Here is a 19,979-nt window from a genome sequence, read left to right as displayed (position 1 = left end):
ATATAAATAAGTAAGTAACTTTATAAAAGTAAAAAGTTACTAGTGTCTGTACATAAGTACAGCTGCGTCTGTACACGCGTATAGCTAAATTAGGTTGCCTAAAACATTAGCTATCTAGCCTGTGCGTCAGGGGCTATATGTACTTAAAAACCCTCTTTCTTTATATAAAAAAAGAGGGCAGCAGTTAATAACAAGAAGATCTTTGCCTGCTCACCTCTTAGTACGCCCCTTAGGCGTACGTTTGTTCAATCGAACCTAGGTCAACCGACAACTAGTATAAATGCAGTAGTAAGTCTTTAATAATGTTATAATAGTTTAAAGCGTAGTAAAGAAATTATTTACTGCTTAGTAAATTAAATGCCTTTTAGCGCGTTTATTAAGCTTTAGAGGTTAGCCTATACACAAAGCTTTTATATAGGTAGGCAGGGGCTGCTTGCACAGCTAGCAGATGTTGTATGTAACTGTTAACTTAGGAATGCTAAGATAATGTAAGATTTTGCTAGCGCTTACGCTGTAAAGGTAGAAATACTATATTATATTAACAAAGGATTTAGATAGCTTTTTACAAGAGGTTTTATTTGCTTTTGTAACTATTAAAAAAGGTAGTAATTTAATTAAGTTACATTTAATTAAAATCTAACCATTGTAGGGTGGCCTAGACCTCTTGCTAAAGTGGCTAATGACTTTTGGTAGGCGACTGTACATTCCGGGAGTTTTGCTAAGCGGAGGAGGGGCGGTTTGACAGCGTCCCGGGATGGCGGGAGGGCTAGCGTTCCTTAGCGGGCATTTTATCGTATTAGCCTGCTTACATTATGCGACGCGGTAGCCACAGGGCTGACAGTGACCTCTTAGTATCGTGGTGAGACTAGAAGGCCTAGATTAGACCGTAGCTAGGTCTTTGAACAGCTAGGTTCTTTATATTTTGGTAGACTATATTGCTAACCTTCTAGTTAACTAGCTAGTAGTAGTAGTTAACTACAGTTTACATCTAATCCTAAGCCTTTTCTATATAGGTCTTAGCTAACTTCTAGGCCGCGTGCATGCAGGTTGCTAATGCTAGGGCATTCTTATAATTTAACTTGTCTGTGGCTGTAATAGGTTCTGTAGAATGTTTCTAATCCCAGCTTTAACATGGTTTAGAGCTGTATAGAACTTAATACAGAGACATTCTAATTGTTGCATAGGGCAGGGTTATCTAAGCCAAATTAATTAGGGGTAGTAAGGAACTCTAGTTGTCCTAGTAAAAGAACACAAAAGGCCTTAGTCTTTAATTAATATACTTATTTATAATCTTAGTTTAGCTATCTGTTTCTTTATAGTAGGCAGTAGAGAGCTTAACTTTTATGCCTAGAATTCGCTAGAAGCAGCTTGTACAACAGTCCTTACGCGCAATAGGTATATATACTATTCTGTACGCAGATTAACTGTTAGTTGATTATTTACACCTTTTAGTTGTATTAGCGTAGTGGTACAGAGCTCTGTCCTTACACTAGGTAACAAAGTAGCTCTGCTGTCGCTAAATATAACAAAGCAACTTAAAGTATATAGTTGTGAGAGGTATCAAGCAGGAAGCACGAGGTACAGAGAGGGAATGCAGGATAGGGGGGTGTAACGAGAGAGTAAACCTTAGGGTCAGAGGCAGAGGTACAGAGGCCGAGGAGCCTATATACCCTGTACTAAGCCTAAGGAACTTGGGGGTTAGATAGCTATAACATACCTGTGACATAACTGTGACAATAGTTTACACAAATTGCTTTCCTAGCAATTTGTAGTTAATTAAATTATATTTTCCTAACACTTGCTTTATAATAACTAGTATTAGAAATTCCTTATCTATTGCTCCTACTACCATCTCTTAGCAATTAGTACATTCCCTCTGTATCCTACCCTACCTTCACCCTCTGATTCAACCCTTCCCTCTTGGCATAACCCCACGGCCAGCATCTCAGTCCTCGGACGTCATCGCCCCGTAACAAAACGCATAAGAAAGAAAATAGGACTAAGACTCACCTAGTTCTTGTTTTTAAATAAGTTTCATCAGAATGTATAGTCTAATAACTAAGAAGAAAAAAAACAAGTAGCTAAGCAGTAACAGCAAAGGCAAGTTGAGGGTTGTGGAGGCATGAAGGCAAGAGAGGAAAGAACAGAGCAAAGGGGCTTATAATATAATAGAAAGTTGTAAGTTCTTATTCCTACAGCAACTCCTGTCCCGTGTGGAAACACATATTTTACTCCGAGCCATCAATTACAGGTATCCGACTGCTTAAGGTCGAAGGGTGTTGATCGACACGCCAGAAAAACCAAGTGAATAGTCGGCTAGACGCAACCGGGGGCATTGTGGGTGTGACTTTGATTGCTGATCTAGATGCGCATGAACGATATTTTCCACATTAACCGTGTGGCAAGGGATATGGTGTAGGAGGGATATAGGACTATCTACATAATTCGGCGGGGGCTAAGGCATGGGAGTGGGGAGATAGAGAGGGTGGCCCAGAGTTCGACTCCCAGCTAGGGAGCTAAAGCGTAGAATGAGGCCACGACGATCTCATAGAGCGATGTGTCGAGCTAACGGTAGCATTATCCTTGTCGATCAAGAGTATGGGGTTGATCTAAAGGTAGGAAAGTCAACAGAGAGATCCCTAGACAATCAGGCTATCAGAATAAAAATTTAGCTTTAAACTATCATACCAAAGTGATGCTGGGAATTTGCACTTGATATTGTAGAATATTGAGACTGCAGATCAATGAGTATGAGAACGAGTCATGTTGACTGCAAACTTGATTCTCCTTGCGAAGAGACCAAAGTTTGGGAATTGAACGTCGAGCAACTAAACGTGACTTTGCTTTTGGCCACACTCTGGTGGGTGTGAAAATGTTAGAATTTCCCTACGTTTCCGTGACAAGGGGCCGTGTACATAACCCAGGCAGACAAGAAAATATCATGGCTCTTCTGGGATGGCGAAAGGAGGATAGGTTCATTCTGATCTCGGGGGTTTCTACATTTCATCGGAATGTTCTATCGGGAAAGCAATTAGCCAAGGGGCATATTCACGCGCGTGTTGAAGCGCAAGGGTATCACGTCTGGTCTCCGTTCAATGCGCATCCCCAGTCTCCAAAACTTCAAGAGCACCTCCAACTAAATGCAAACTCCCCGTGATTAGGACCATGACCTCATCATTGCCGCGTTCTCCATTCTTCACATAATTGCCCGCAATGGCTCTCACTTCCCTAATCGCCTCCTCGATAGTCTTCAGCACACTTACGTCAGCAGTCGGATCTATGTCGGACCAGGTCTTCGCGAGTGCTCTCTGGACAGCCAGCGCATCGACCTCCTCTTTGTTTGTATTCATGGACAGCAAGTCTGGCTTGTAGCCAGCGTCGAATGTCTGGTTTGTAGTGAAGATAGCGTGGCTAAAAGGTGCCTCCTTTCCAGAGTTGATGGCGGATTGAAGTGCACTATAGAGAGCCCGAGCTAGCTCGTTTGCATCTCTAGTCTGTTGGTTGAAAATGAGAATACGCGGCGGTATCTCCTTTCCTGAAGTCGACACCGACGAATTAGATGTAATGCGCTCTGCAAACCATGTTCCCGTGACCTCGATACTTTCAAGTGTGTGCCCGCCATCGATATGCCATGCTACATTCTTCTCACGCCGAACTTCGCATCGTCCGGGCCAGCGAACTTGTTCAAGCCCACGGATGAACTCCGGAGGTAAGTCAATGCTTGACGACACTATTGGGTCTGGAACGGAGGTATGGCCAAGAGCACGCAAATGCGCCGCAGCAACGGCAATGGCGAGGGACGCATTAACCTTCTGGAAGGATGCGGAGAGCCCGAGCTTGACGTCGTCATTGGCTAGGGCGGGGTGGAGACTGACGACGTGGATTGATAGCGCCTTCTCTGCCGCTCGCTCCTGAAGGACGGCTATGGCTTGCTGTTTTTGAGGTGCAGTGAAGGCTAAGCTACCTGTCTTAAATATTCCAGCCTTATGCCACGCAATCTCTGGCAGAGTAGAGCCTAGCATCACGACGTGATCTATGCCAAGGCTTGTCACAACGGTCACCGTCGGCCTTGTCAGAATATTTGTGCTGTCGTATTCGCCACCAATACCACACTCAATCACGGCCGTGTCCACACCTTCTTGCAGATAGGTGTGAAGAGCCATGAGCGTTAGATAGCGGAAGTACACTGGCTTTGTTGGTTGGTCCGGAGGAGTATCTGAGGCCCTCGCTGCAGCCTCAAGTCGGTCCCATACTTCAAAGAAATACTTTGCAAACTTCTCTTCCGATATAGGTTCATTGTTAATCTGTATGCGCTCGCGAACGAATCGAAGGTGCGGGGAGGTATACAGGCCGATTTTGGTAGGCTTCGTATCGACCTGGGTAGGCGAGAGGTATTGTGAAAGAATAGAGGATATAAATGCACTCGTGGAGCCCTTTCCTTTAGTTCCGGCCACGTGGATAGGCCTTAATCGATCGAAATCGGAGGGCTAGCGACAACTTGTGAGCGTTAGGATAGAGTAGATGGATGTGGCCTGCACACCTCATACCCAACTCTGCGGCACCACTCAATCATCTCGGGTATGGCTTGCTTATTCATCCCTTTACCAGACTTTCTGATCGCGTCCACAATGGAAAAATTGGACTGCAGCGTATTGAGGGCTGCGACAGCCGCCTATGGAAGAGTTAGCCAGCGACAATTAACGCAGAAGCTCAACATGCCGCATAGTCGCGTCTCTCCATGCTGGACGGGCTAAAACGTGTGCGGTCGGTGGATAGAAAGCGCCGACAGCACAATTGTCTTGGGGCTATATACATGAGCGCATCATGAGGTTGTGTGCTTGAAGCAACAATCCGCTTCTTTTTTTTTTTGCTACAATCCGACGGAAGCCGATGACGCAGAGTGCACAGACCGCCCAACACCAAAATCCTGTACCACCAACTGGAGCGCTCAACTCGCGCCCTCCACTCAGCACTCTTCTTCTTTGTTCAGGCTCAGGGTGTAGCATTTGGAGCCTCAGGCTAAGATTTCTTTCAGCCTCCCCGTCGTCACATCTTTAGTCAATCACCTAATTCCATGGAGCTCCACTATGTGTTGCCTTTTCGTCCCCATCCCCAGGACAATCATCCATTTCTTCTCTTTTCTGTTCGACTCCTTGTTCCAGTTCTACTAATTGTCCAAAAGGGATACGTAGGAGCATTGTCTCATATATTTCAAATGGTCATAGGAAGGGCATCTTGATCACACACCAGCCACAAGACAACTCAACAGCGTTCAAACCGACCTTTATTCTTTCCACCAGTATTCTACTCTTTTGGGCCATTCCTCGAGCTCAGTCTGACAGCTGGACAAGCCAGGCGTTGGCGTCGCTCCCGCTTATCAAAATTGCATTCCGTGATGCCCAATCCAGTTAGTAGGACATGAAATCGTTTGAGGTTTCAAAACAAGCTTCAGCCCCATGTCTGGGGGAATACTCCGGCTCTTAATCCCAGACAATAACTAGCAACCGAGACTGGACATGTCGCAAGTCTCGGCATAATTTGTTCATCCCGAGACCTTCCACTTTGATCCTCTTCCTTGTCCTAGTCAGCCTGAGCTTAGTTTGTGAGGATGCCAGCATAGCAATGGATTCTAAGACCGGTGCTGAAATCCGGTTCAAGTATTAGGTGTACGATGATTCAGCTCGAAGTCCTTCCTATGCGTTCGCAGCTTAACAGAGCCTCACCTCTCTGTCCCATTCCATTCACAGTTTCACTAAACATAGGATGGTGGCTGCCGAACTAGCGTTTGAAAGAGCTTTCCCGGAGGGAGGAGCCAAAAGAGATCACTCTTGTAGGCCTCAAAGCACTTTGCCTAAATGATGGAGCCTAATTACGACGACAGAGAATGCGACAGTTACCACACAGAAACCCAAGTGTGCTCCATCCTACAGCCTGGCTATTGCTCCTGCTGATCCTATCTTCGGCCCGGGAGAACACCAGCCTTCATATGCATTTTCATGCTTACCCACAACGTCGTCACTTACCATGAATAGAAGCTCTGGGCAACAGAACTATTTTGCAATGATAACTGATCATTGCCATGCACGGAATATCCAGACCACCACTGTCGTGAGCATCATACGTTGATTCCTTAGGTATGCGACCCGTACAGTCGCATCATGGGTTGTTGGCAAGTCAGGAACAGGTTTCAAGCACGACTCGTTTCGTTGCTTGTTCCGCCTTCCTTCTCACACTTTCCGGTTCCGTTGAACAGTCCTCTTTCATATTGATCGAGGCAGCCTCGTTGGTGGCCTCTCTAAGTCATCCTCGACTCGTTTAACTGCCTAAACCAGGCCCAATGTTTGTCTCAACAACAACACCTCAGCCTTTTTGAAGATTCGCCGCCGAGCTGTCTTCAGAATGTGGCTGGATAGCAAAGAAACAGATCCATCTCAAGCAGATGCAACGTGAGAAGGAGAAAGAGGACAAGGCTGGACTTTGTCTTTCACAGACCCTGCAAGACAAATTATTTCATTGGTATGACGCTTCGTTATCATCTTCTTTGTCCGTCGTTCTCACCATCGACAAAGTCTGGGAACTGAGTGACGCATACAAAGCTGCAACTCATCCAACGCCCTCCCTTCGCGACTTTTGGCCGCCGCAACTACCGTATACGAACATATCCTCGCTGGTTCGACGTCAAACAAAAAAACATACTTTGCTTCTACGTATTCATAATTTCTAAAAACGGACCCGCATCTGCCCAACAATAACGATGCGACTCCCAACAACCCTTCTCGCTCTGTCTGTCTCCCTCCCACTTGTCTCCGCACTACCCTTCCCGCTCAGCCTCTTCTGCCGCGACCTCACCTTTCCCATAATCCACAAACGCGGTCTCCCCGGCGCCGTCTACATCTGCACAGAACGCAACTTTGCTGGTGAATGCGGTTGGGTTATGCCATCCACGAACTGCCACATCCCCGGCACCGGAGACGACACACCTCGCTCCATCGGCCCCGACCCCGGCGGATTCTGCATCCTGTATGAAAAAGCCACCTGCAAAGGAAACCAAGTCTTGACACTCAGGTTCCCGGGTGCTGATTCGGCTATCCCAGAATTCGGGGGCATGAAGTGCTTTGCAAATGGCGTGGGCAATATGACTCAGAACCTTGCGGGTGCTGCAAGTGGTGCGCCAGGCTCGGGGGATGCGAGACTGGCGGGTGGGGTGGGGAGTATGAAGGAGATGGAACTAAAGGAGATTGTGAGGGAGATGGTGGAGAAAGGACATCCGGATGGGATGATTGGGTTGGAGAAGGGGGTATATTATTAGGAATTTGGACTTAGATTTCAGGATTAAGCTTAACAAGACTGGTAGAATGGAGGCATTTGTATTCTTTGTGTATATTTGGTTAGAGTAGATTGGTTTAGAGATCCAGCCCTTTCAAATTAACGAATTATGTTCTCCCACCGGCTGTTTAATCCTCTTGAAAGGATGCAGAAGTAGGAAAGGAAATTCCCTACTGTAAAAGGTAATAACCATCCATCAGTTATCTAACGAATGCCCTGAAGATCTCTCAATAAGGTGTAAGTGTGTTTACACAAAATAGTCCTCTGTCTACCTAAAAGAATACAGAAACCGGGGAGAAATTTTTCTTGCTGTAGAACCTAGTGACGGTCTCTACGTATTAATATTATCATAATAACTTACCTTTCATAGTTGAGTGCGTCTCTGTTAAGATACGTAGATATTGCTACAGAGATTCTATGAATAAGAGACAAGAGCTCAGAGAGACGCGCTGGTAGATTGTTACTGCATTGTCTAGTAAATGGTCAATTGGGGTAGCTCGAGCGTTAGCACGAGAACGATACGCTAGCACGTGATTTTCAACGTTACGATCGGCATGCTCAAGCAACAAACAAGACGTGATATAACCCAGCTATATTAAAAATAACGAGCAGGCGAGCTGCTCTGTAATAGTTAGTATAGCTTTAATATACATTTATATAGTCTTAAGTTTTACTAATAGTTATTGCGTAATTCTTTTATAAAATAAGTAAATTTACAGTTTATATATAATTTTATAGGCGTGGAGGGAATATTGTTCGGTTGCTAATGAATTCCACCGATTTTGCACTAGATAAATACCTCGGGCACATGACGTTCGGCCACATACCTCAGTACGTATATATCCTTTCTCAAGCCCCTGAGTCTCCTCAAGGATTCGTCTATCAATACTATTCTATACCCCACTTCTGCGCTTCATACTTCCTGCATACAGCGTTCTCACAGCAAGCACTGAGAGACATCTAATGTGGACTTGTAGCAGTGCGAGTAGAATCTTAGTGCATTTAGGGGAGGAAATGTAAGCTTAGCATTCAATGTTATCTATGTAATGCAGGGGATCAAGATAATAGAGCGTCCAGGCACAAGACTGTAACAAGGGTCTAAAGAAGTCAACCAAGTATACTCTAAAATCATCACCACCAAGGTTATAATGTCTAATAACAGGTTGCCAGAACTTTCAAACAGTTAGCTGCCTTCCTATTCACTATCTACTCCTCTCACTTGCACTCTGTCAACAATGCCAGCACCATTTCATCCCATAAGTTAGCACTTGTCTCCGGTTCATCGATCAGCACCTCCAAACCTCCTTCCCCGCCCCTTCCCACCACCCTCACTACCTCCTTTCCCGCAACAACCACCATCCTCCTCTCCACCGCCGCCAAGCCAGATAACCTCAAGAAGGACGCCAAACCAAACTTCTTGACGTACTGCATATACGACACCGCCACAGTATTATTAATCCGAAGTACCACACCAAGAACACCTTTCCTAACTCCTACTTTCTGGTCGTGGAAGCTAAACAAGCAGTCAAGCATGCTATTCACGACGCTAGCTGTAACGCCATTCCTCGCCTCACAGAAGCCCTTCTCTTCCGGGTGCCACAAGATCTCGACATCCCAATTAGCAATTATTGGGATAAATGGATAGCACTTGATCAATTTCTCCATATGCTTGCTCATCTTCTTCGTCCAGTCTCCCATATTGAAGCGTAGGAGATTGCCGGTGAACTTAATAGTGATTTGGAGCGTGACGCCGTGGTTCATGACCCAGGAGTAATATTCTCGGGCTTCGGTGAAGTGGTATTTGTGGAGAGCGAGGAGGCCGTTGTTTCCATGATGCTTGAGGCTGACAATGGTCTTGGAGATGCGCGGGAAGTCAAAGGTCTTGGATTTAAAGGGTAATGCGAAGGACGTTGACGGATTGTTGTCATTGGTGGCATGGGCGTAGATCTCGTTGCAAAGCTCAGGGGGGAGCCGCGCGAGGAGAGCGCGAGACAAATGGTGTTGAGTAGTTGAATTCATGCTGCATAGTCGTTCAAAAAGAACTTCGTACGGGAGGAAGGGGTGCTTGTAGTTTTGTGTTCCGTTGAGTTTCTGCGGGAGGGAGGTGGCAGGACGAGGGTTTTACACTCTAGTGTTGGGTGAGTGGGTGACCATAAGCGATGCACAATGTCATTGAACTCAGGCTTACAATTAGGGAGATGGGTGCCCAAAGGGAGTGAAGATTTAAAGGTTTCCGCGTTGTGGTGAACCTTGGTGCAGTACATCTTGACTGCAAGTGTGCCTCAACGGGCAGGAATCTAGAAGCTCAATCCATCTTGAACAATTCGTTTAACGCCTCTGTTCTACCATTGCGCGGGGAGAGGACCCAGGGATTTCACAATGTGTCCATTGTGGTGTGGCCTATGGAAGCGAGAAGATGTGGACAAATTCGGTGAGGGATTAATTATTCCATTTTGGATATTGGCACTCAAACGCTTGTTGTGCTGTTTGGAAGACTGAAAACAAAGCGTCGTTTGTGGGGTTGGCGTCCTTTTATCCCTTGTCTGACGCCCTCCTCTTGACGTAACTTGACTCATTGAAAGGGCGCAGTCCATGGACCTGCGCCACAACCCTGCTCGCACGGGCTTTTGATCAAATGAAAAATATCTAGGCATGCAACTGGAAACTACAACACATAATACCGTATGACCGAACGAAATGTCTTCAGAATTCTATGGCGTTGGGGTAGATTGATTATTGAGATTCCGAGCTAACGATGTCACGATGAGAGGATGGTGGTGAGTGGTGAGTGGCCCGTGCGATTGACAAATTAGGGCGAACCAACAGACCACATTTTAGAATTATGCGAGCACTGAAGCAGATAAGTGAATCTCTTATTATGGAAATAATCAATCGTGAGCTTGATGCACACCGACATGTAGAAAGAGACATCCATTTAGGCATCTAGGAACGCCAAGCGCCTCTTATGTCCACAACAAAATGGGCTAACTTAGCTTTTATTGTTTACAGCGCGATTGCACTGGAGCTCGCCTTCTCAATCCTTCTCCTCTTGCTCCTCAGATTCTCAGCCTCCTTGTCCCGCTTATTTGTTCCATGCTCGATCCTCTTCAACAGTTTCCTCTTCCGTCGTGGAAGCATCATCTTCTGCCGCTCCCGTTCCTCCTCCTCCTGTTTCCGCTTCTTCTCCGCCTTCTTCCTAACCTTCGCGTTTTTAGATTTAGTTGTGGGCAGTGAGAGTTCTACACTGACACCAGCAGCTTCTGCCTCGAGTTCGCGTTGATGTTGACGCCGTTCAACCTCTCCTTCAGAGATGTCGGATTCTGCATCTGACTCGAAACCGTCCCACTCATCACCTTGGGCCTTCTCGGTATCTTCATTTTCCTCTCTCACGTCGGAGTCCGATTCCGATTCGGCAAGGTCCATGCCCTCACCAGCCTCCACCGAGCTATCGCGGTCCACAATAGCCTCAATGTCCTTGTTCTTTCCATTCACGGCAGGGGCAGCCGCAATATCCGAGTCACCGTCATCGGCACTCTCTTCCATTTCCTCCTCTTCAAACGCTTCTGCTTCGCCTTCTAGTTCCTGTTGCTCAAGAGGAATGTTTGGATTGTACTCTCCCTTACTTGGCTTTACCCATGGACTAAGATGAGGTGGTAACTCTGCACTTGGCGCATAGAGATCTGGTCGCAGCAACTTTCCTTGGTTAATGCAGTCCCATACCCATTGAGGTTGGATGTAGGTTCGGCCCGGCATCGCTGAGCGCGGCCATTGTGCTTTCGGTGCATCGCCGTTCGCGGTCTCCGGTGCATCTGGGACTTCTGGAAGCGAGGAGTTAAGAAGGGCTGGTCGATCAACGATTTGGTGAGTGATTGCAGTGTCCGACTCGTTTGTCGTGAAAGCGCCATCACCGAGGATGCTATCCCAACCAACCCTTTTGCATCCAAACGCCTTCAATATAAATTCAAGAGGTGCCTTTGGTGTCTCTCTCGAAAGATAGAATGTGAACGGGGCAAAGAGGGACGCCAATTCGGCACTGCTAGCTTGGGGCTGAGGCAGGGTGTCGGCATCTTGGGCGGTAGGCTCGAACGTGTCGATCGCTTCCGTGTTTTCGTCTTCCCCGGTCTGCACAAGCGCTGTCGCTGTGTCTGATTCTTCTGAATCTGGTAGGGCAGCAACCTTGTCAGCCTCTGCCTGCGCCCGGTCAGACGCGATAGCCTCTGGTGCGTTGCCGTTTGTGACATGCTCATCGCCTGAAGCCACGCCCTTGCCTTCCAATTGGAAAGCTCCAAGCTCTCCGCCCTCTTCATCACTCTTGGCATTAAATTTTGGAGGATAAACCAGGCCAACCGATGTGTACAATCGGAAATTCACGAAGCCCAGGAGTGTCGTGTAAAACTCGACGAACGTGCCCATTATACGGAAATCAATGTCTCCGGCAGTCCTTTGCACAAATCGATAGGGAACAAGCCACAGTATATCCTGCCCTTGTATAGTTGCCTGGTAGTAGATGCCCTTGATCGAAAGGAACGATTTTCGAAGTGAATGTGAGATGATTACGTAGTGCTGGAACTCGAGGCACAGTCTCTGGCAGAGGGCGATAGTCTTCGACGGTACGTGTGGGGTAGAAGGAAGGTTGGCAAAGAGGAACAGCATCGACAGTGCATCATCCAGGTCACGCAATGCGTCGACAAATGTCGGGTATCGCTCCTTTATAATGAGGTCAAGCTTGATCTTGGGTATGTGGGTTTTCTCCAGTCTAGCGGCATCTCCGACCTCACCACGGCCAAGGGCTCGTCCAATCTTCTTCGCAACCGCCTTGTGTTCACGGAACTTGTTCAGAAGAGGCTCATGAAAGAGATATTGTATATCCCTAGTATAGTAGAAGGTGGTGGCGGCGGTGGAGCCCTTGGAGACTTTCTTCTTATTCCGCGGTTCTCGGGGGTATATACCTTTGAAGATACATAACCTTCGGAAATCTGGGAGAGAAATCTGTAACTTTTTGACGGCACGGGTGCGGGTAATGTAATTTTTGGCAGCACCGGATGTTCCTTTGGAGTCGTTAACTGGGTGGACAAAAAAGCGGAGAAACCAAACACACCCTTCTTCTTTATACGGCCCATGATTTCGGCTACAGACTAAGAGAGAAATTGAAAGTTGGAAGTTCAACGATGCGCAGGTCGAGGGCTAGCGGGGACGAAGAAAAGTTCGAGAGCTTCCAATTTTCCCGACAAATAGGCGCAAAGATTCTCCGCGCTCCGGCTTGGCATCCCCGAGCCTCAACACCAGGTGCCACGAATGAAGATACATTCACCAAGTCCGTTCTCGCTCCACATCTCTTTTCTATGGATGAATCGTAGTAATTTCCCTTTACTATGGCATTTGATCAGCAGAAAGTGCTCCTCTTTGGGGTCGCTGCTGCAGTGCGACTTCTTTTGTTTACTGCCTTTCCCTCCCTACCAAACCTCCTCACCGGCCGCGTTGAAATATCCACACCAGTGACAAGCTTTAAGAGGCGTAAGCTATAGCCCGCTTCCTGTGTTGGAATCCTTACTTACTTTGTATCCTAGTACAAGAAGGCGTTTTCCTTTATACCCACAACGTCTCTCCCTACGATGGCGGTGTCTTCCACCAAGTACGTGACGGAGCCTTCACACTTCCAATGCCATGCTCACCCCCCTAGGCGCCACTCCTTTTGCCGCTCTTCTCCCTCCTTCCGAATCCGGCATTCCATCCATTCGCCACGAACCTGTTATACACGGTTGTGGACTTGCTTGGAGCCAATGCCTTGATGCAGATTGCAGAGTCGTGGCAGTCTGCAGCCCCTCGGTTATTTAAGTCTTCCCGAAAAGACCTCCGCTGGAGTAGCATTGCGATTGGTGCAGGGTATGCATGCTGGAGTTCTCCAGGGATGCCTGCTAATTGTATAAAGCTTCCTCTTCAATCCGTTCACAATTACGACATGCATTGCACGTCCAACATCCGCCTTGACCAACCTCTTCATTCTGATTTCTATGGCCAAGGCATCTCAAGGCGCAGGGGCCACCTTTGTGCTGGCCCTTTCCTTTGCCTCCTACCTCGCCATGCATCCAATTTTGCTCTTCCCGCCCCTTCTACTTCTATGCTATGATGCTCGAGCGACAAAGACGAAGTCAACACCACCTCTGCTGACATTTGCCGTGGTTCATGTGTTGGCTCTGGCGGCTGCACTGGGAGGCTTGCTTTATCTCTCAGCCCTGCTCATGGGCTCTTGGGAATTTTTAGCCGCCACATACGGCGTCCGGCTCCTTCTCCCCGATTTGACCCCTAACGTCGGGCTCTGGTGGTATTTCTTCACTGAGATGTTCGATTCCTTCCGCGAGTTCTTCCTGGGTGTCTTTTGGCTTCATGTCGTATCTTATGTGCCAGGCTTAACCATCCGACTCCGAAAACAGCCGCTGTTTGTTGCCACGACCCTAACCGGCATTTTTGCCGTATTTACACCATATCCCAGCATCGCTGACGGGACCTTGTACCTGTCATTGGTGCCACTATTTCGGCACCTGTTTCCCTGTAAGTTCTTGAAGCCATGAAGCGTCGCCCTGCGCACCATCTAACTATTGCGCAGTAATGCGGTACACTTTCTTGGCATCATCGACAATCCTCTACGCTTCCTTTATCGGACCGGCCTTTTACTACTTGTGGATATATGCTGGTTCCGGAAACGCGAATTTCTTCTATGCGATCACCCTAGTATGGAGCTTAGGATTGTCCGTCATCGTTGGAGACTCGTTATACGCAGCGTTGAGGGATGAGCTCGATGTGGAAAGGCCTGAGTTACGAGGAAAAGAAGTAAAACGAATCTAATTGCAAGCAGAGAATGCCCCAAAACACTTTCAGCACCATTCTCGACACCAGAACATGCGTACGCAACTCTGACGCATTTCCATGCAGGTTCTGATTTTTCACGCTGCACGTAGTACAAACTACGCCATGCAGCGCCCACTCGTAACACGTGATATCGCGATCCTCTTGGCGCGACGCGTGAATATCCCATTGGAACATGCGATCTATCACTATGTCGTGCAACCCTTCTGCCTAGCCTTTTTTGACGGTGTGTTTGTGTCCACTATGAACTCTCATAACTTTGCAGCAAAAACTCAAAAACGTGAGAAAATACCTTCTGTTTTGCTCCTCTCCCCAGGAAATTTGTTCACAAGATCCTCTTTCACTGTCTCTCACGAGTCCCTTCGTGCAGCTACTACGCCCATAAATAATACCACCTTTGCCCCGCCTTTCTTTCTACTCTAGTTGCGAGAAATTGGCAACTTCTTTACGGCATCCTTCTTTGAGTGCTCCTCCTCACAAGACATCTCCAGCACTTATCACCAACAACAAAAGCCCCACGCTTCATCTACACAGCCATTATGTCCACGGATAATGAAGCCGTCTCCTTCTCCGCTCGCGAGATGCAAACCCTCGCTCTCGCCTGGCAATGCATGGAAACTGAGCCTAAGGTACCTAACTTTCGCCATTCCCTTCACCCACCCCATCATCTTAAATTTCTCTACTCTCACTCCCTCTCATCCCAAACTCACATGACACCCCCAAACTTTCCTTTCCCTCGTCTAAACCCAGCATTAATCTCACTCCCAGATCGACTACACCAAATTAGCTCGCCTAGCCGGCTACACCGAAGGCTCAGCTAAAGTCACTCTTGGAAACATTAAACGTAAAATGAAAATACACGCATCCGGTCTCGAGGCCAACTCCGCCCCAACCACCCCCAAGAAACCTGCCACCGGCACCGGCAAGACTCCGAAGAGCTCCGGCAAGCGTGCTGCCTCCGGCGCCACTTCTGGGGAGTCTCTAAGCAAGCGCGGGAAGAAGGTTGCCACTGGCGGTGCTGGTAAGAAGGGTAAGGGCAGGGTCGAGGATGAGGAGGACGATGAAGAGGAGTTCAAGGCCCCAAAGATCAAGGATGAGGAGGTGGGAGATCTGGAGAGGGGTGCGCGAGAGTTCTACGAGGCTGCAATGCGGAATAATAGTCAAGGCTACCATCTCGGTATTGGCGGTGGAGATGGCGATGGCATTAACGATGAGCTGGGCGAGTAGTTGGAAGAATAGGTGGACTCCGTCCTAGAGCATAAAGTTGGTCAGGCTGTGATTTGGGATGAATGGTATGGAACGGTGTGCTTCCTGGATTGCTGGGGTGGTGTAACGAGAGACTTTGGTGACTGATTGAGGGTATATTGAAGGATTGCACTATCCCTGCATTTCTTTCCACTTTTTTTATAATCCTTAGTGAGAGAGATTCGGCATCGACTTATTGCATCCAGTGGCATACGGAATACGTATCAGAAAGGTGTTCAATCGGTCAGCGATCGTAGGTCAAGGCTCCGCTAGTGGACTTGTGCACATCTCACTGCAAGATGCACTTAAATGAACAATAAATTTCAGTGATCAAGCCTCAGGGATGCCTTTCTTTTCACCATCTACAAGCACATTATTACAGTGGTGGATATATACCACATAGAGTCCAGGTGTGTCACCCCAGCCAAACTCCCCGTACCTAAACTCCAAATAGTGCGATACTCGCAGCTAGATATACATTCCAACATCTTCCGGAATAGCAGTCTTTCACTTTTTAGCATCATGCGCTAAGTCCCATTCTCAACAGGATCATGACCCATCTCCCTACAATCCTGTGATAGCCTCAAGCAAAACATCCATAGTCCTCTCACCCACGCCCTCTAACCCCTCTCTCAAACACCACGCAACGTCGCTCTGTACACCCAACGGAATATACACTCCTCCCTCTTCCCTCTTAACCTCCATTCTCTCGCCCAGCCTACTCGTATGCTCCCACTCCATCGCCGCAGACTCCGCATTCTCAATCACCTTCGCCGGAATCCCACACATAGCCGCACAGTGCATACCAAAACTACCCTCTGCAACACCATCTTCAAGTTTATATAGGAACGTGATGGATCTGGATTCATCATTGACATGGATCGCCATTCGCTTGTTCCGGACTTCAGGATGATTTTCGAATTCTTTAGCCAAGGAACGGTAATGCGTTGCGAAGAAGCCGACACAGCCAACCCTGCTTGCGACATCATGTAGCACAGCTTGGGCTACTGCAACACCATCGTACGATGAGGTACCGCGGCCAAGTTCATCGAGGATGACGAGGGAGCGGGGTGTGGCTTCGGAGAGGATTTTCTGGGTTTCGGATAGCTCGACAAAGAATGTGGATTGTGAGGCAAATATATTGTCGTTGGCACCTAGGCGCGACATGATACGATCAATGGGAGTGAGGGTTGCAGAGGTACAAGGCAGATAGCAGCCGACTTGGGCGAGGATGACGGCTATGCATGTCTATTCATCTATTAGTTACGCTCTTCCAATCATGAAGGGGAGATTATGGTGAAAATTTACGTACCATCCGCAAAATTGTTGATTTACCGGCCGCGTTCGCACCGGTAAGCAAATCGATATTTGCGGTATCACCGCCAAGTCTAATATCGTTTGGAATAAAATCGGCAACAGTATTCAGCATACAAGGATGGCGGAGCTCTTCGAATTCAATAACAGTGCGTCTAGAATTCGAGAAGACTGGACGGCAACCCGGTTCACCGAGCGAGGCGGATGCTTTGGCGAGACTGATCAGGCAATCTAGTTGAGCAATGATCTTAACTGCGGCGAGCCATGTAGCATAGTCTTCGTCGAACCTTGCGCAGAATCGGCCAGCGACGTCTCGAACAATCTGGCCGTGGGTCTCCTGGACTTCTTGCAGTGATCTGACGAGCTTTCGCAGTTCAGGAGAATAGTATCGCTTGACCTTGGCCGTGGCGGACATCTGGTCCCAGTTCCCAGGAACCTTGACCTTGTTCGGGACCTCGAGCTGATAGATCTCCTTTCCGTTGTCGCGGAAGACAATGGCGGTTGAGTTCAAGTCCCTGCGAGCTTTTTTGAGCAGCTTGTCAAGGTTTGCCAGGCAATTATCGATCTCTTCCTTGCTGTTGTCGAAGTCCTCTTCAACACCAGGAGTAGGAACAAGGATACCTTCAGTCTTTGCGGCTTCACGGTTAAAGGCAGACTTCCAACTACTCAATGCAGCGGCGAGATCCGGCATGGAGGAAATGAGTTGCCCAATAACGCCTTCTCCTTCACCAACTTGTTTCAGAAGACTCATGGTATACTCGATCTGCTCAAACCCTTCCAGGACCTTGAGGAAGTCTTGGGCTTTACAGCGACCTGCGTGGACACGAGAGATCAAGCGTTCAAGATCAGGAAGCTTGCTCAGTGAAGACGTAAAGCTATACATGATACTCGTATCGGCGTTGAGGGCGTCAACGGCATCCAGACGGGCATTGATCTTCTTCGCATCAGCCAATGGGTGGCAAACCCATTGCCGAAGAAGGCGCTTCCCAAATGGCGTGATGCAGCGGTTGAGCATGGCAAACAAAGTTCCCTCTGCAGAGCCATCGAAGGTATTGGCAAAGATCTCAAGATTGATCAAGCTCTGCCCATCAAGGACTAAACTAGTTGCCTTTCGGATAGGATCGTACCAAGCGAAATTTCCCAGGGTTACCAGATCACGCTCGATCTTGAGAGTGCGCAGATATTGCAGCAAAGCGCCGAAAGCGGACATGACCAATTCCTGCTCCCGGGCTTCGCGCAGCACAGGTGGCCATGCTTCAATGTTATCTTCGGTGGGAGATTCGAAGTATCCGCAGGCTTCAACTTCACGGACGGTGATGTCAGCCGGCCAGAATTCTTTAGTTGGCTTCAGTGCGTTCCAGATAGTTGTAGGGCCAGTGTTATTTTTCAAAATGCGCATCGCTTTGGCCGAGATGCACGACTTTTCCAACAACAGTTCACCAGGCCGCATTTGAGCGATGAGAGTCTCAAACTTAGTCATGTCGATGTCGTCTGTGAACTCGCAAAGCTGAAATTGGGCGGTCGCGGTATCCACGAAGGCGACTCCAAAAGCGGGAAGGTTGTCCCGGTCAATCTCCTTTATGGCCATGCAATATGTGGACATGTCATCCTGAAGCATACCAGTGTCGACGAGAGTGCCAGATGTAAGTACTGAAGCCAGCTCTCTTCGAATGACTTTGTCATCTTTGCCTTTCTTGGCCGGCTTCTTCTTGTCCCCCCTCTCACGCATCTCCTTGGCGAGAGCGGACTCCATTTGATCAACCCTCGCGACCTTGAAGCCTTTTGCAACAAACTGGCTAGCCCACTGATCTAACGAGGCTTCAGGGACGCCCACCATCCTCATGTTGACGCGATCGGTGAGCTTTAGATCGAATAACTGGTGACCAATCGTAGCATCATTCTCATAAAGCTCATAGAACTTTCCCTTCTTAAAGAAGACGATACTATCCCAGAACTTTTGCTTAATCTCCCAGTATTGCTTCTCGAAAGGGGAAAAGTTGTTCCATGCCATTGGAGGGATGTAGATTGTGCGAGGGTCATATTCTGGGTGATCGGGAGCATGTCGATCAGCATCCAGAATGTTCGCAAGCCATGGGTATCTCTCCTCTGGGTCAGATGCAGAAGGCCGGGCCTTTGCTATCTTGCTTGTCGTCTTCTTAATTGGATGACTCAGTGCACGAGGATTGAGGGGCTCGGGGTTGTCAGGATCGTAGGTCCACTGCTGCGCAGTTGATGTTCCTGTCATAATGATATCTTCATCGTCATCATCATCAAACAGTGCTCTCGGTGGGGAAGAAGCAGGAGTAGCCTTCTTGTTTGATTTAGAGGGCGGTAGTCGTTTTCGCTTCTGAGGAACGACAGCATCGGAATCGGAGTCGTCCGGGACGACAAAATCGTCCATGTCTATTTGGTCAGCACTTTACCATGCTATGGTGGAATAGTGTGTTGCATACCATCCTCGAGCATAGCCTCCTGGGTGGTAGCATCCAGCCCAAACTCATCATCAGAGTCTTCAAGGCTCACCCGCCGCCGCTTAGTAGCTCTTCCCTTCCTTGCGTTATTGGCAATGGGTTGGAAAACCTCATCCCCGTCGTCATCGGATTCAACATAACTGACGGTTTTCTTAGCCTAAGGACTGTCAGCTAGTGATCTCACATCTCCGTAATCCAGGGCTCTTACCTTTCTCGAAGGGCTACTCATGGCGACAACTACAACTTCTGACGAGACACGATTAGCTCCCTCTGCTGTAGGATTGACAGATGAAGGCAGACCATTCTCCTTGTTCTTTCCTAAACCAGCGTCCTGCTCCACCCGGATTGGGCTCGACGGTCCTGGTGCATCGCTGCTCGGCGTCGGAGTGAGAGTGGTCGCAGGACCAGCACTAGTGAAGGTCTTCTTAGAAAGGGTTGACGTTGGGGTCCTCCTCCCAAGTGTAGAATCTGAAGGTGCCGGACTGGGTGAGTTGGTAGATTTCTTCTGGAAGAAACCTAAGATGGATTTCTGACTCTTGGTGGACTGAGAGCCTGAAGGCGGCAGCTTTTTCTGAGACGATGGCCGAGGAGTCGACATTTCGCTACCTTCAATCCCCCGAGCCATGGAAGCGGTTGGGAAAAGCAATTGGAGAAAGTAGCGAGAGGAGGGAGGTTGAGAGAACGTCGCTTCCATTCAAGGAGAGACGCGACGCGACCGCGACAATGTGGCTTGGCGCCAAGATATCTATTGATGATGTA

General features: G+C 48.2%; 7 protein-coding genes across 7 annotated transcripts; 3 read left to right on the top strand and 4 right to left on the bottom strand.

The window, feature by feature from the left end:
• Positions 1-2,973: 2,973 nt before the first annotated feature.
• Positions 2,974-4,829, bottom strand: BDR25DRAFT_300568 (FolC bifunctional protein). The gene is made up of 3 exons (XM_033689399.1): positions 4,720-4,829; positions 4,541-4,672; positions 2,974-4,487 (listed from the first exon to the last, which is right to left on the bottom strand). Exons 1-3 carry the CDS (start codon positions 4,738-4,740, stop codon positions 3,093-3,095), a joined length of 1,548 nt encoding a protein of 515 aa, XP_033553483.1. The 5' UTR covers positions 4,741-4,829; the 3' UTR covers positions 2,974-3,092.
• Positions 4,830-6,754: 1,925 nt separating this feature from the next.
• BDR25DRAFT_375650 (uncharacterized protein) lies at positions 6,755-7,309 on the top strand (the record flags this gene model as incomplete). Its single annotated transcript, XM_033697400.1, has 2 exons — positions 6,755-7,204; positions 7,238-7,309. The coding sequence occupies 2 exons, from the start codon at positions 6,755-6,757 to the stop codon at positions 7,307-7,309; spliced, it is 522 nt and encodes a 173-aa protein (XP_033553482.1).
• Positions 7,310-8,541: 1,232 nt separating this feature from the next.
• BDR25DRAFT_339590 (uncharacterized protein) lies at positions 8,542-9,809 on the bottom strand (the record flags this gene model as incomplete). Its single annotated transcript, XM_033693406.1, has 2 exons — positions 9,515-9,809; positions 8,542-9,454 (listed from the first exon to the last, which is right to left on the bottom strand). Exon 2 carries the CDS (start codon positions 9,343-9,345, stop codon positions 8,542-8,544), a length of 804 nt encoding a protein of 267 aa, XP_033553481.1. The 5' UTR covers positions 9,346-9,454; positions 9,515-9,809.
• A 460-nt stretch (positions 9,810-10,269) lies between these two features.
• On the bottom strand, positions 10,270-12,497 carry BDR25DRAFT_277924 (uncharacterized protein). The gene is made up of 2 exons (XM_033687645.1): positions 12,425-12,497; positions 10,270-12,374 (listed from the first exon to the last, which is right to left on the bottom strand). The coding sequence occupies exons 1-2, from the start codon at positions 12,444-12,446 to the stop codon at positions 10,330-10,332; spliced, it is 2,067 nt and encodes a 688-aa protein (XP_033553480.1). The 5' UTR covers positions 12,447-12,497; the 3' UTR covers positions 10,270-10,329.
• Positions 12,498-12,651: 154 nt separating this feature from the next.
• On the top strand, positions 12,652-14,169 carry BDR25DRAFT_331366 (PIG-U-domain-containing protein; the record flags this gene model as incomplete). Its single annotated transcript, XM_033692625.1, has 5 exons — positions 12,652-12,840; positions 12,894-12,958; positions 13,007-13,209; positions 13,256-13,875; positions 13,931-14,169. The coding sequence occupies exons 1-5, from the start codon at positions 12,699-12,701 to the stop codon at positions 14,167-14,169; spliced, it is 1,269 nt and encodes a 422-aa protein (XP_033553479.1). The 5' UTR covers positions 12,652-12,698.
• A 375-nt stretch (positions 14,170-14,544) lies between these two features.
• BDR25DRAFT_375639 (uncharacterized protein) lies at positions 14,545-15,524 on the top strand. The gene is made up of 2 exons (XM_033697399.1): positions 14,545-14,819; positions 14,959-15,524. Exons 1-2 carry the CDS (start codon positions 14,730-14,732, stop codon positions 15,415-15,417), a joined length of 549 nt encoding a protein of 182 aa, XP_033553478.1. The 5' UTR covers positions 14,545-14,729; the 3' UTR covers positions 15,418-15,524.
• A 262-nt stretch (positions 15,525-15,786) lies between these two features.
• Positions 15,787-19,883, bottom strand: BDR25DRAFT_252786 (DNA mismatch repair protein Msh6). Its single transcript, XM_033686200.1, has 5 exons — positions 19,521-19,883; positions 19,429-19,466; positions 19,203-19,377; positions 16,748-19,152; positions 15,787-16,683 (listed from the first exon to the last, which is right to left on the bottom strand). The coding sequence occupies exons 1-5, from the start codon at positions 19,843-19,845 to the stop codon at positions 16,000-16,002; spliced, it is 3,627 nt and encodes a 1,208-aa protein (XP_033553477.1). The 5' UTR covers positions 19,846-19,883; the 3' UTR covers positions 15,787-15,999.
• Between the last annotated feature and the right edge of the window lie 96 nt (positions 19,884-19,979).

Source organism: Lindgomyces ingoldianus, assembly GCF_010093535.1.
Source record: "Lindgomyces ingoldianus strain ATCC 200398 unplaced genomic scaffold BDR25scaffold_3, whole genome shotgun sequence".
NCBI lineage: Eukaryota > Fungi > Ascomycota > Dothideomycetes > Pleosporales > Lindgomycetaceae > Lindgomyces > Lindgomyces ingoldianus.
The sequence above is the reverse complement of the archived record's forward strand: the minus strand, read 5'-3'. Positions and strand labels throughout refer to the sequence as shown.

Excerpts from the sequence above, each read along its gene's own strand:
- BDR25DRAFT_300568 (XM_033689399.1), bottom strand. The coding sequence starts at position 4,740 with ATGGAGAGACGCGACTATGCG. Across the intron at positions 4,673-4,719 it reads TGGAGAGACGCGACTATGCG|GCGGCTGTCGCAGCCCTCAA; the intron begins GCATGTTGAGCT and ends ACTCTTCCATAG. Across the intron at positions 4,488-4,540 it reads GCCGCAGAGTTGGGTATGAG|CCCTCCGATTTCGATCGATT; the intron begins GTGTGCAGGCCA and ends AGTTGTCGCTAG.
- BDR25DRAFT_277924 (XM_033687645.1), bottom strand. The coding sequence starts at position 12,446 with ATGGGCCGTATAAAGAAGAAGG. Across the intron at positions 12,375-12,424 it reads GGGCCGTATAAAGAAGAAGG|GAACATCCGGTGCTGCCAAA; the intron begins GTGTGTTTGGTT and ends ACGACTCCAAAG.
- BDR25DRAFT_375639 (XM_033697399.1), top strand. The coding sequence starts at position 14,730 with ATGTCCACGGATAATGAAGCCGTCTCCTTCTCCGCTCGCGAGATGCAA. Across the intron at positions 14,820-14,958 it reads GCATGGAAACTGAGCCTAAG|ATCGACTACACCAAATTAGC; the intron begins GTACCTAACTTT and ends TCTCACTCCCAG.
- BDR25DRAFT_252786 (XM_033686200.1), bottom strand. The coding sequence starts at position 19,845 with ATGGCTCGGGGGATTGAAGGTAGCGAAATGTCGACTCCTCGGCCATCG. Across the intron at positions 19,378-19,428 it reads TGAGTAGCCCTTCGAGAAAG|GCTAAGAAAACCGTCAGTTA; the intron begins GTAAGAGCCCTG and ends GACAGTCCTTAG. Across the intron at positions 19,153-19,202 it reads GGAGGCTATGCTCGAGGATG|ACATGGACGATTTTGTCGTC; the intron begins GTATGCAACACA and ends CTGACCAAATAG.